General features: G+C 44.8%; 2 protein-coding genes across 2 annotated transcripts; one reads left to right on the top strand and one right to left on the bottom strand.

Annotated features, from left to right (window-relative positions):
• The first annotated feature begins 1,269 nt into the window (after window positions 1–1,269).
• LOC4343858 (protein PYRICULARIA ORYZAE RESISTANCE 21) lies at window positions 1,270–3,985 on the top strand. The gene is made up of 3 exons (XM_015791234.3): window positions 1,270–1,476; window positions 2,474–2,555; window positions 2,853–3,985. The coding sequence occupies exons 1-3, from the start codon at window positions 1,465–1,467 to the stop codon at window positions 3,683–3,685; spliced, it is 927 nt and encodes a 308-aa protein (XP_015646720.1). The 5' UTR covers window positions 1,270–1,464; the 3' UTR covers window positions 3,686–3,985.
• A 1,320-nt stretch (window positions 3,986–5,305) lies between these two features.
• LOC4343857 (probable carboxylesterase 18) lies at window positions 5,306–6,523 on the bottom strand. Its single transcript, XM_026027042.2, has one exon. The coding sequence runs from the start codon at window positions 6,465–6,467 to the stop codon at window positions 5,451–5,453; it is 1,017 nt and encodes a 338-aa protein (XP_025882827.1). The 5' UTR covers window positions 6,468–6,523; the 3' UTR covers window positions 5,306–5,450.
• Between the last annotated feature and the right edge of the window lie 6,898 nt (window positions 6,524–13,421).

The following is a 13,421-nucleotide window of genomic DNA, read 5'->3' as shown; positions in this document are numbered from 1 at the left end:
AATCCCTGGCCCCCAGTCCAAGAATCCAGATAGCTATGAACTTCCCAACACCAAAAGGCAATCGCATTAGCACACCATCATTAATTTATTGACCATCTTTGTGTTTTATCTGGTGGTTGCCCATACACAGATGGTTGATGACGTACGTACGTAGCTCGCCTTCAATCTTCATCCCGTTGCCGACAGAAAACATCACGCCGTAAGAGAAAGTTCAATAGTATAGCCTACTACTAACTCCAATTCATCTATAGTCAATCTAATAGCCAATTCATACAATAGTTACTTACTATACTATTAATATATGGTCACGTCTGTCATATACACATTGCATATTAGAGTCCGTGCTACAGCGGGCTATAAATCTGTAGCCCGCTGTTTTTCTCTCTCATCGTTTATCTTATTAAAATATGTTTATAGCTGACTAATAGGCTGCTATTGTACCTGCCCAAAGGTAACAAACAAAATTCCCCCAAAGTATGTGGCGTCCCAAAATTTTCTTATGGTTGTCTGTTTCAGTTCAGTTCGGTGCATTTCACCTCAATTTATTGGCAAATTTGGCGGCATTTCGCCTGCCTACGCATCAAAAGTCCAAGGCATGGTCATGGAGACGCCGCCAAATTTAGGTGTCAAAATCGATGGACGCCATTCCCAGGCTGGGACGCATGCATGCATGCATGCGCTCTTGCCGCTTGGACACAAATTTCCCTGCTTTCCATGGCACAAAAACACAAAGCACACATCACTGCTGCTAACATTACATCACCTGTGTTAAGTCATGTATGTCACCTCCTTTTCCTTTTTTACTACCTTTTTTTTTTCTGAGCCATGCAATGTTAGTATCAAGTGCTAATTATATCTCGCCCTCCTCTTCTTCATCACCATATATCATCTGGTTTAAGGGGGGAAAATGTGCAAAACATTGCAAATGAAGAGATAAGCATTACAGTACATTGCTTCCACAATTCTTTTCTGAATTCTAGAAGTGACTTGTACTAGGACAGTACTACTACTACTGCAGCACTAGTACTACTAGACTGATTATCTATTTTCTTTTCTCTGAAACGTGTGTGCCCAACGCAGAGAGAGGCCCACCTACTGACAATATTTTTGCACATGATACACAGCTAATAGAGGTCAAAAGGTCGACGAGGACCGGTGGGCCCCACCTGTCGGTGGGCCGTGGTTGGTGCTTACTGCTAATTACTAGACTGATACACTACACACATAATTAAGAGAAGATATATACCCAACACCTGCGTGCGCGTCAGTGAGGGCCGAGATCAGGCTTAAAGCCACGCACCCACCACCAACCCAGTACGAACATACACCATCCTTCTCCCCTCTTCTCTTCTCTTCACGCCTCCCTCCTCTCCTCTTCCCTCTCCGGCGACCTCCTCCTCCGGCGTCCAGCTCGGCCGCAGCGGCGGCGGCGACGACGAAGCCGGCCACACCGCCGCCATTCTCATGGCAGACAAGGTAAGAAGAGCTTTTCGCCGGACTTTGCTGTTCTAGGGTGTCCTTTCATGAGCTGGTCTGAAGATTCTGTTGTTCAGTATTGATTCTTGCCTTGCATCTTTCCTTCATTTCTTCAGTTGGGTGTGTGTGTGTGTGTGTGTGTGCATGTGTAGTCAGAACAAAGTTGATGTGTTTAAGCAAAATAAAGAAAATCGTTTTTTTTTCTTCCCTTGGGGTAGAAATATTTTTCTTGGAGAACCTGAGTCAAGTTTGGTAGAGAAGCACTTCAGGTTTATTGGAGAAATGGAGAATGTTGACAACCTGATGGCGTTCACTTGTGTAGCTAAACAGAGTGTCAGGCACGCAAGAAAACAAGCATGGTGGTAAGCAGAAATGAAGTGCAGAGCAAGCAAAAATATCTCTATCTCTGACCACCCAAAACTCCTTTCCTTGTCGCAAGCCACTTTCATGCGAAGATCAAGGCACACGTTCTTTTTTTCTTTCTTTTCCCAGCTCGTGGTTTCGTTTTCAAACAATCTTTTGAACAAAGATACAAAAGATACACGCTCCCAGCTAGTGTCCTTTTCATATTTCTTTTGATGCTCTCGAAAGAAGCACCCACTCGATTTCCTAGTTCAAGTTCGCCCACTGAATTTCTTCTTCAGAAACTGGCTTCATTTCATCTGGTTCTGCAAGAGAAAACTCCAAGATTCATTTTTATGCTCCTAATCTTTTGTTTTTTTTAAGGACAGAACAAAAACTAGGTAGTAGCAGAATTGTAGAATACTAGTAAATCCTTTCTGAACCCACAGGTTGAAGAATTAGGCAAGTCACTAATTTATTCTGCTATCTGCAACTCTGCAGTTAACTCTCAATTAAGAATTGCCAAGTGAACCACACAGTAACACCGGAAGTACCAACAGCTTCCGGATCTGCTGTTAATAATACCACTAGCTAGTAAGTACTCCATTAGTACAGCATTTACCTATCTTTTAATCCCTCGATCACATCGCTGCAGATCTCCACGGTTGTGCTCAACGTTGACCTCGAATGCGATCGATGCTACAAGAAGATCAGAAGAGTCCTTTGCAGGATCCAAGGTAGAAGCTAGTACACTATCATATGGTTTCATATCGCATTCGCATCATCAATTCATCGCCACAGTCACCAATGCAAAAGCTGCAAAGGCACGGACCTGTCTCTGTTTCGTCAACTGACATGTGGGCCCACATGTCAGATGGTTGTGTTAGTTACTGTGAGCTCGTGCGATGCTGCTGCGCACTGTAGCATATGGAGTGTGAAAAGATAAAAATGTTGGTGATTTGAGGTTGATGACGACCGTGTTCATCATGGCTAATGGCTGATGGTTTTCATGGATGATCTGTGGTGTTGTGCAGATAAGGCGAACATCAAGACGATCTCGTACGACGAGAAGAACAATGCGGTGATGGTGTCGGGGCCGTTCGACGCCGACAAGGTGTGCAAGAAGCTGTGCTGCAAGGCCGGCAGGATCATCAAGGACATGCAGGTCAAGGGCAAGGAGAACAAGGGCGGCAAGGACGCCGCCGGCGACAAGGCGAAGCCGGCGGAGAAGGACGGCGGCGGCGGGAAGGCGGAGAAGAAGGACGCCGCCGGCGGTGACAAGGCGGAGAAGAAGGACGGTGGTGGCAAGCCGGAGAAGGAGGCGGCGAAGGCGGACAAGGCCGCCGCCGCTGCCGCGAAGCCGGAGAAGAAGGTCAAGTTCGACGTCGACGACGCGCCGCCGCCGGCCGCGGCGACGGCGAAGCCCGGCAAGGTGCAGCCCTTCCCGGCCGGCATGACACAGGCCGACCTCGCCCCGCTCCTCGAGAAGCTCAAGATCGCCAAGCAGCAGCAGCAGCAGCAGCAGCAGGCCGGCCCCGAACCCCCGCGCGGCGAGCCGATCGCGCCGCCGATGATGATGCCGGCGGCGCAGGGCGTCGCCGTGCCGTCCATCTGGCCGGCGCCCGCCGGCTCCCTCTCGTGCTACAGCTACAACCCAGCAGCCTACGACCAGTCGTCATATTACGGCGGCGGCGGCTACGGCTACGGCGGCGGCGCGTTCCAGGCGCCCGCCGGGTACTACGGCGTGGCACCGCCGCCGGCGGCGCCCTACGACCACCAGGGATGGTACTACGGCAACCGGCAGCCGTACTACCACCAGCAGCAATGCTACGAGGACCCCAACGCCGGCGGGTGCAGCGTCATGTGATGGCCATCTCGCCATCGCCATCGCCATGGACGACGGGAGCAATCAGTGCGTGTGATCACTCTCGCTCACACTCACTCATCACTAGCTCATGGCCAGTGGTAAAAAAAAAGAAGAAGAAAATATTTCTTTTTTTTTTGGGTGTCGCCTTCTTCTTGTTTATTATGCCTGTGCCTTTTTTTGTTTATTTAGGGTGTTGAGTTGTGCATGTGAACAGTTGAGTTGTGATGTTCTTGGTGTCTAGTTGGATCTTCTTCCCTTTATGACTATCTGATAAATGACAATGAGAACCATAATATACTAGTAGTAAGCAGTACATTCAGTTGGAGCAAGTTGACTAATGATTAATTAGCATGAGCAAGCCATGATCAGTTGGGTTTGTTCATTAGCTCAGAGCCATCAGCCATCTGTTCTGAAAAGTACAGTATAGTTCAAAAATCAAAAGCATGGTAATACAGAATACTCCTAGTAGTACATAGATAAGCTCATCAGCTGTCAGCATGTTCTGATTTCTGAGTGATGTACCTGATTGGTTTCACTGTATAGAAACATGGGGACCCATATTTCTGTCCATTTGTTGGAACTTGGAAGTTGGAAGAGAAGAGAAGAGATGCCTATGTGGAGTACAGTAAAATACAGTGCTGGTACGTGCATGGATGAGGCTGTCCGTGCAATGTGTTTTGGTCGGCCAGATTCGTTTGTCGATCGATCATATGTGTCCAATCAAACGGCCAATCAATCAGTACAAAAAGGAGAATGCAAAGTTTGCAACTGCTGCCTACCTCCTCTCGGAAGCAAGAACTCATGCCCAATTAGCTATTGTATTAGCTTAATCAGACTCACAGCCTGGTACAGCAAGAAAGCAGAAGCTAAACCAAAAACCTGCGGCTAACACTACACTAGCTAGAAGCTCTGATTATCAGAGAGAAGGCTTCTGGGAAGCGTAAAGCAGAACATTCCTATCCTATGGAAATGAAAATGAAAATGAAATGCTGCCATGTTTTGGGATGGGACCCCTTCTTTACCATTGTTCAGAAGCTAAAGAAGCTTTTCTGTTGTGAATAAATGTTGCCTTCTTTTCTAGTAGTGCTTGATGCTGCAAAGACTTCAAGCTGCTACTACTGTGGCCAGTGAGATTGATGCCATGCCAGACAGACGATCGAATTAATAAGAAAGATTACGTGTCCTAATTAACACTTCTGTAGACCACATTCATTGAACAAAAGATATTACTTTGGTTGCTGATCAGTCAACAGCAATCAAAGGACATGTGTAAACAGTTTAATTGCGTAGAGAGAGCATTATAGAGGAACAATTTATACATTGCACTTGCAAGTCAGAACCATGCTGAATTGCTGGCCATCTGCAAAACCATGGTCATTCACAGACTCAGTGTAGACCATCCAGCCCCAATTCCGTCCAAATACTAGAGTAGAGTGGATAACTACGATTGGTTTGGTTCATTTGGGTTTTCATGGCGTTGTCGCCACTACACGTTCATTGGTTTTGACGAGAGAAAAATCGTTCACATGATGCTTGCCATTTGCCAATGGCAATCAGTCTAAAAATCAATGCTTTCACGTGGCCTCCTCAACTCGTTATCTTCGTTTCACGGACAGAATCGATCATGAACAGCTCGTCTCGTTGAATTCATCGTATGAATCAAATCAAATCAAATCAAATGAGAAATTGTGTGAGTGGAGACGAGCTAGCGATACAGTGAAGCAAACTGTAATGTCGGCTACTGCAAGTTCAAGAATGTGGAGCACTAGGAGGCGGCGGCGGCGGCGCGGCGGCGGTTGACGAAGGCGGTGACTTCGGTGAGCAGCCTCTTGCTGTCGGCGAGGTCGTCGAAGATGTAGAACGCGTGGATGGCGTCGGGGAACTCGGCGACGACGACCTCCTCGGCGCCGCCCGCGGCGCGGAGGGCGTCGGCGTAGTCGCGCTGCCTGTCCTGGTGCGCGTCCCACCCGCCGACGCAGACCATGGTCGGCGGGAACGCGCGGCGCCGCTCGGCGTCGCGCCGGAGCGCGGCGGGCACGTTGGCCGCCTCGTGGTCCCGCGTGGCGCCGGGTGGGAGGAACGCGCGCCACAGCCAGGATATCCGCTCCGGCGACCCGAACGGCGCGTCGCGGAGCCGCTGCTCGGAGGCGGTCGGCGTCTCGCCGGCGAAGAACGGCTGCAGCGCGATGAGCCCGGACACGCTGCTCGGCGTGCGGGCGACGACGTGGTGGGCGACGTTGCCGCCCGCGCTGTCGCCCGCCACGAAGACGGTGGCGGGCGGTGACGGGAGGGCGCCACCGGCGCCGGCGAGGACCCAGCGGAGTGCCGCCTTGCCGTCGTCGTAGGGCGCCGGGAAACCGTGCTCGGGCGCGAGGCGGAAGTCGACGGACGCGACGACCGCCGGGATGGCCGAGGCGAAGCGACGGCACAGCGCGTCGAACTGCGCGGACGCCACGGAGTGGAACACGAAGCCGCCGCCGTGGAAGTATACCACCACCGGCAGATGATCGCCGCCGCCATCCCTGGCAGCTGCCCCCGGAAAGAACATCCTGACGCGGAGGTCGTCGGACACGGCATGGTCCGAGGACGCCACGCCGGCGGCGTCGGGGGCCGGGTTGGGCGGCACGACGCGGTCGAACAGCGACAGGAGGAAGCGGTTGACGGTGCCGTCGCGGCGGAGCGACGCCGAGTGCAGAACGGAGACGGCGCCCACGAGCAGCCGCGCGCGCCACGGAAGCGGTGGTCTGTCGCTCGGCACCGCCGCCGCCGCCATCGCCGCCATGTCTCTCGCCTTCCGGGCGCGCCACGCGCACGGCGTGGCGAGGGATAAGGCGACACAAAGAAGGTGGCAAGTGTTTGTCGCGGTCTACCGCGTGGCCCGCGACGTCCAACCGCAGCGACGTGCGTGTGTCGCTGGAAATTTGGAGATTTGCAGCTTTCAAGCGACAACAACATGTGCTGATCCATCTTAAGGATGGTAAATTTTAATGAGGGATTACCTGAAAGTTAAACTTTCTATTAAAAAATCCTTTTCAAAATCTTCCAAATACAATCATATTGTAATTGTATTATACAATCACACTTGGCGCGCCGAGGGGGCGGTTGCTTGTCGTCTAGGCTAACCGGACGCCGCAGTTCAGGTACTTCGTGGTGGCCTCCCACAACTCCGGCTCCCTCTTGGAGTTCACAGCTCTTGCTTCCTTGTCCGGGCTGCCGCTCACCACCCATCCCCGTGCGATACCGTTTGCGCCAACCGCCCGCCGCCGCTCGACCTACGCGTGTGCCCGATGACGCGCGTGAGAGAGAGGGAGAGAGAGGGGGAGGGGAGGAGGTGAGAGAGTATGACAAGGGGACTCCACCATTTTTTTTAAAAAAAATACTGACTAGATTGTCATGCGTATGCCATATAGAATAAAATCGCTCGGGATTATGTCAAGGGGGATAATTCGTCCTGTATTGAAAGTTCAAGGTAAGCGCTGTCTGGTTTTCTGATTCAAGGATGTAATTTGTACCTTTTCCACTTCTAAAACCACTTTGATGGCTCTGGTGGCTAGTGCGTGCGGCTTGTTAATAAGAGATCAGGCTTCCATCCCTATGTAAACCTACTTGTGAGTAATACTCCCTCCGTCCCTAAATATAAGAAATTTGGTTGGATGTGACATAGCTCCTGTCCAGATTCGTCGTATTAGGATATGTCACATCCAACCAAAATATCTTATATTTAGAGACGAATGGAGTAGATCGGGGTTCCATCCCTATGTAAGCCTATTTGAGTTTTCACATGATTTTTCTCTCTCAAGCCCTTCATGAATCTTCAAGCACATCTGATGGTCAAAAAAAATGAAAAAGAATTCTCTTTTTTTTGTCGATAGAAATCTATAGTAAACCCGTTTAATAAATCACTAGTTGTTTTGTTATTTGGAGAAAATTGCAGGTTTCTTGGTGGATATTTCCTTTTTTTTTCCCCTGAAGTGGGCTCCGAATTAATAAGGGCCAAAAGGCTGTGAAGATGTTTGCACTGGGAACTGGTTGGATCATGGATGAAATATGTTGGGCTTCTGCCACATCTTGTCCAAATGAGGCTGGAACAAATATGATCCAGAAAAAGGATAATAGATCCATGTCAAATTGTTGGGCTTCGCGCCTGCATCAGATTGGTTTCTAGCCCAAACCCTCAAGAGTTCTGGCGAATTTGTTCAACAATTTTGTTCAGTCAATTTTGCTCCATCCCATTTCCCATTGCTGCTCTGAATCTTACCTCTTTTGGCACACTGAATTTCTTGCTCAACATTAGAGATGTCTCATACACTGCCCCTATTTTTTAAGATAAAGAAAGCTTTATCGATATCAGACGATTACAAGATGATATAATAATTACTCTAATATCACTCCTAACTTCTAACTTCTGTATGGTTAGGATGCGAACAACTTATAATTATTAGAAAATCAAAAGAAGACCGATATAACTTAAAAAATCATGCCATCCTCCCCCGAATAGTTCAGGTGATTGTGACCAAGACGGACTTGGTGTTCTTCTCTGGCGACTGCTCCTTGCCGGTTCATGCATGATGATGGCCCGTTAATTAGTCAGTCGATCAACAGCCGATCTACCAGTTGACCAGCTGTCAGAGCAGGAACAACAATAAAACATCGGAATTGCTAAAAATATGTCGCCAGTTTTTTTGGGCTGATTTTAGTCGGTGTCGCTAGCCGTACGATTGCTCCGTGAGTTTTCGATGGTCGTTGGATGTTTTCACGCACGGCGGCATTGCAGCAAGCCCTAATCTTCTTTATTGATTAGCGTTGAACGTTGCACTGATACCTTCTCTTATACAAGTTACACCACACTTACACACCACTTACATATGTAATTAGTATGTAATTTTAGTATTTACATATGTAATTTTAGGACTTACATATGTAATTCTATGTAATTCTAGGACTTACATTGTAAATACACTAAAATTACATATGTAATTTAGGGACTTACAATGTAAATACATGCCGACTATTTTTTGGTGAAAAATATGGCGCCATAAATATAGTTACTCCCTAAAACATTATCAAACAAAGTTTAATTTGTAGTCGCAAACTCGACTGCTAAATCCTACACCTTCTCCATCATCTCTAGCACCTTCGTCAATGAAGTCGGAGTTGCTCTCGCTCTCTATTAAATTATTCACTGTATCTTTTTTTTGAACTCAATTATTCACTGTATCTTAATTTTGGTATAGAGGGAGAAACCCGTACGACTGCCACTCGATCGAGATTTGACGGCTTGGATTGATAGGGCTCAACGCTCACTGGCCTTTGGATCTCAATCGGACGGTTCAAATTAAGTTCAGTTGACCCATTGCTGGGGGATATTTGTGTTATAGCCCTCTCATGATGTAGAAATGCCTTAAAGATCTCTAATCTTTTGAACGATAAATAATGCTGCGATAGTGGTGAACAGTACACTGAAGTACAGTACTTCCCTTGGACTATCTCATCAAAACATAATTCACTCAAAACTATCAATAACTTTAAATATAAAAAATCTAGAAAACAACTCATATGGATTTGTCTTTCAAAATTCTATAATAAAAGTAAACATGTATTTATTTATTGTATATATTGTAATATAAAAATAAGGTCAAACATATATTTTGAATACCATATCATTATCCAAAACATCAAGAATTATGAAACCGGAGGGAGTATTAATTTTGTGAAGCACTCTTAATTATTAACTAATAAAATTTTCCACTAATGATCGGACTGTACCACTTGCTAAATCCTAAGTTCATTTAGTGCCACTTCATCCGTTTCACAATGTAAGTCATTCTAACATTTTTCACGTTCATATTTATGCTAATGAATTTAGATATATTCATTAGCATCAATATGAATGTGGGAAATATTAGAATGACTTACATTCTGAAACGGAGGAATTACCAATGAAGCATTCTCAATTTGCTACTCCCTCCGTTTCACAATGTAAGTCATTCTATCATTTCTCACATTCATATTGTTGTTAATGAATCTAGACATATATATCTATCTAGATGCATTAACATCAATATGAATATGAGAAATACTAGAATGACTTACATTATGAAACGGAGGAGGAAGTAACTAATTCTACATTCCGATAAGAAAAAAAGGGGGCCCACTGCCCACATCCTCTCCACTGATGATCCGACACTTGACTAATTAAAACGATTTCTTCACAATTGTACCATTTAGATAGGTCACCCTAAGTATATAGTTTCAAACAAAAAAAAAAGGTCTTCCACCAACCAAGCTTGGGTGGCTTGCAAGTGCCAGGATCTATTGCAAATTTGCAAGTCAACCATCACCTACATATCTTTACACATGGTAGCCGACAGGGCGCCAATTCGTGCACTAGCTAGCTAGCTAGCAAACGATCGATGCACACGCCATGATGCACGATGATGATTTCTACATGGCCTAAACCCATGTGTTCACAGAGCGCGACAGTCATCGCCCGTCTTTTCTCACCAGCTTAAACTTTTTTCACGTGAATCGTCTTGGTACAACGAACACGACCAAATTAACGTCTTTCTTCTCTCTCTTCTTTTTTTTTATCACACCAATAGGGGTATAATGGCAGGTGAGCAAAATTTTGGCAATGATGAGCTTAATTAGCTCTGAATATCTCTGATCTGCACCATTCCAATGGCGGAGCGAAGGATATGAGGCCGAAGGAGGTGCCCTTGTCACTGTTATGATGATTGGCGACGGCAACGAGTCGTGTGAGCATCGCTATTTTGGTCGGTCCAGTGCCCGTTGGGCTCCATTACTTATCGATTATTAGTATCATTAAGCCGTCTTCGATAAAGCTCTCTGTTTATTTATCCTTTTATCCTTTTGTTTTTCAGCCTTCCAACTTGGTAGGGCACCACGCCTCCATCGATCGGCCGGGCGTGAAAGAGACGTACGTCAGATGGCCGTCACTACATCTTGTAAGGTACTTCTTCCGTCCCATAAAAAAATCTAATTCTGAATTTAAATCTGGACAAGAGTATATCTATATTCAAATCTAAGATTAGGTTTTTTATAAAAAAGAGGGAGTAGATGTTTTTCTAGGAAAAATATATGCTACGCTGATCAGAGAGGTAGAGAGAGTGGCAATATAGGGGCTTCTTTAGAAAGCAGGACTTTTGAGGCTGTCTTCGTTGATTTGGGTTTGGAACCCATATCCTGCTCACTGGAAATGGAGCGGTCCATTAGCGCGGGATTAATTAAGCGATAGCTTTTTTTTTTCAAAACTGGATGAATATAATTATTTTAAACAACTTTCGTATAGAAACTTTTTTGCAAAACATGCACTGTTTATCAGTTTGAAAAACGTGCATGGGAAAAGAGGGAGGTGAGTTGGAAAAACCAATGAAAGAAGTCAGCCCGAATATATAGACCTACTGTAGTACTACATTTGTCAAATCGTATAAAGTTCTTTTCATTCTGCCCTAGTTTTTTAAGCTTTTTTTTTACCAAATAACTGTTGCATATTATTTGCTCACAACTTATTGAAAGTATGATTTCTCACAACTTATTCTAAGATATTTATTAAAGTTTATTTCTTAAAATACTTATTTATCCTAAAAAGAATGCAATCCAAACATATAAATTTTGTCAAAAAAGTACTCTTTCTTTTTTTTCCTCCAACCGCTCTCCTCATTCAAAATTTCCCTATCTTACCCTAAACACACTCCTATTTCCAACATGCTCTGAGTTAATGAGGGGTATATAGGACATTTTCTTTTGTACTAATTTGTCTTTTTCTTAATATTGGGATTGTATTTTTTTTAGAATGAAGGGAGACATGTTTGGTAGGGCTCCAAATCTACTACTCCATCCGTCCTCTAATATAAGGGATTTTGATATTTTACTTGTATTGTTTGACCATTCGTTTTATTCAAAAAAATTTTAGAATTATTATTTATTTTTTTACTTACTTTATTATCCAAAGTACTTTAAGCATAATTTTTTGTTTTTTATATTTGCACAATTTTTTTTAATAATACGAGTGGTCAAACAGTGTAAATAAAATATTAAATTTTTTATATTATAGGACGGAGGGAGTACTCCCAAGCTAGAGTTGTGTAGCTTGAAAAAAATTAGCTTCATCCTTCGTATATATTTTTCTAGAGCAAATTCTTCCACTCCACTTAAGAAACTAACGATTTAATAATGTTTGGTTCCCCTAACACAGATCAGGTCTAGGAGCTATAGCCCCTGTGTGGCTGTGTGGCCTGATACTGGAAAAATCTTTTGTGAGGTGGTCGTCGGCTCGTCGCTAGCCGTTGATCGGATGGGCCATCACAATCGGATGGAAAATGTACAAGACCACAGAAGCAGGACACTGTATATACCTATCAGAGTATCAGGTCAATTGTTGAACATGGATGAAAAGGGCTAGATCAGCTAAAATACGTACTACTACATTACTGAAATTCAATTCTCATGAGAATTGCGTTTTTATTTTTGCACGATAAAGTTGACTTCATTTGGGATATTTAAGGTTGAAGCTATCGCTACATCGTCACCCAAAAAAAAAAATATATTATCACATCCATCGAAAAGCAAGTCAACCCAACGTCCCAACCCCAAACATCAACTATAATGCAAGTCGTTTTCTTGCAAAGAATGCAGTGGCATCATTGCATGGCTGCAGTTGCCGGTTGCACCGGTCAACCGGCCGGCCGGCCGGCGTCGTCGCACAGCACCGCCATTAATCCGCCGGCGCCGGCCACGCACGCACGGCCTCACACCGGTCGTCCGGCAGCCGGCCGCCACCGTCACCCGCACGACGTCGATCGATCGCCGTAGTATCTCAAGTTGTCAAATTGGCACAGTCACCTCACACATGAAACACATCCAAGCACCAATTAATTAACTCACTAATCAATCAGTCAGTCCCATTATTATCTAAAACAAAAATCAATCAGCCAGTCAGTCAGTCAGTCCATGGTGAGTCTCAGAAAATATCAGCCAGCAAAAACAGCCAGTTTGATAGGGAAATTAACCTGTGTTAATTAACCACAAGGTTCACAATCATGTGTGGTAACACTACTAGCTAGCCTGACCATGACCCTCTACCATCCAACAAGTGGGGAAAATCTTCATCAGTTCTAAAATATAAGGAATTCTGATCATAAAGGGAAAAAAATAATATACTGCAACAGGAGGGTGGTTAAGTTATAGTAACACAATACTCGAGCAGGGGTGAGAATTAATATTCTAAAATATTTATATTTTATGAGAAATTTTAAATGCTAGAAATAGTTGTATTAGGGATGGAGGATGTGCATGCATATTTTCCCTCTTTCCAGGGTGAAAAAGATTCTGATTTTTCAGTCAACTATTGACTGATCAAGGCACTATTAAATGACACAATGATCTACAGGGCATAGAATGGATAAACCTTTAGACTATTTAGGTCCCCTTTCATTTGTAAGAAATATATAGGAAACTTCAAGGATTTTATCCTAGAAGGAAATGTTGAAGGAATGCCTTTAAAACAACAGAGCGCACCTTAATTACCCTTTTCTTTGAATTCTCATGGAATGGTCAATTCTATAGGGGTTTTAGAGGAAAATTAACAAATTATTCAACCTATTAGAAAAAAAATCTTTTTGGGTCTATCTCTTTCATATGATTACTCTGTTTTTTCTACGGTTGATTTAAATGATCATTCATGTTTTTTTTGTGTGTTTTGTAATCTCTGTTT

Source organism: Oryza sativa, chromosome 7, assembly GCF_034140825.1.
Source record: "Oryza sativa Japonica Group chromosome 7, ASM3414082v1".
Lineage (NCBI taxonomy): Eukaryota > Viridiplantae > Streptophyta > Magnoliopsida > Poales > Poaceae > Oryza > Oryza sativa.
This window is presented reverse-complemented; position numbering and strand designations above follow the sequence as displayed.

What these genes read in the sequence shown, in the direction of transcription:
- LOC4343858 (XM_015791234.3), top strand. An exon ending in AGTCCTTTGCAGGATCCAAG is followed by an intron (nt 2,556 to 2,852) that starts GTAGAAGCTAGT and finishes GGTGTTGTGCAG; the next exon opens with ATAAGGCGAACATCAAGACG.
- LOC4343857 (XM_026027042.2), bottom strand. Translation starts at nt 6,467, where the DNA reads ATGGCGGCGATGGCGGCGGCGGCGGTGCCGAGCGACAGACCACCGCTT.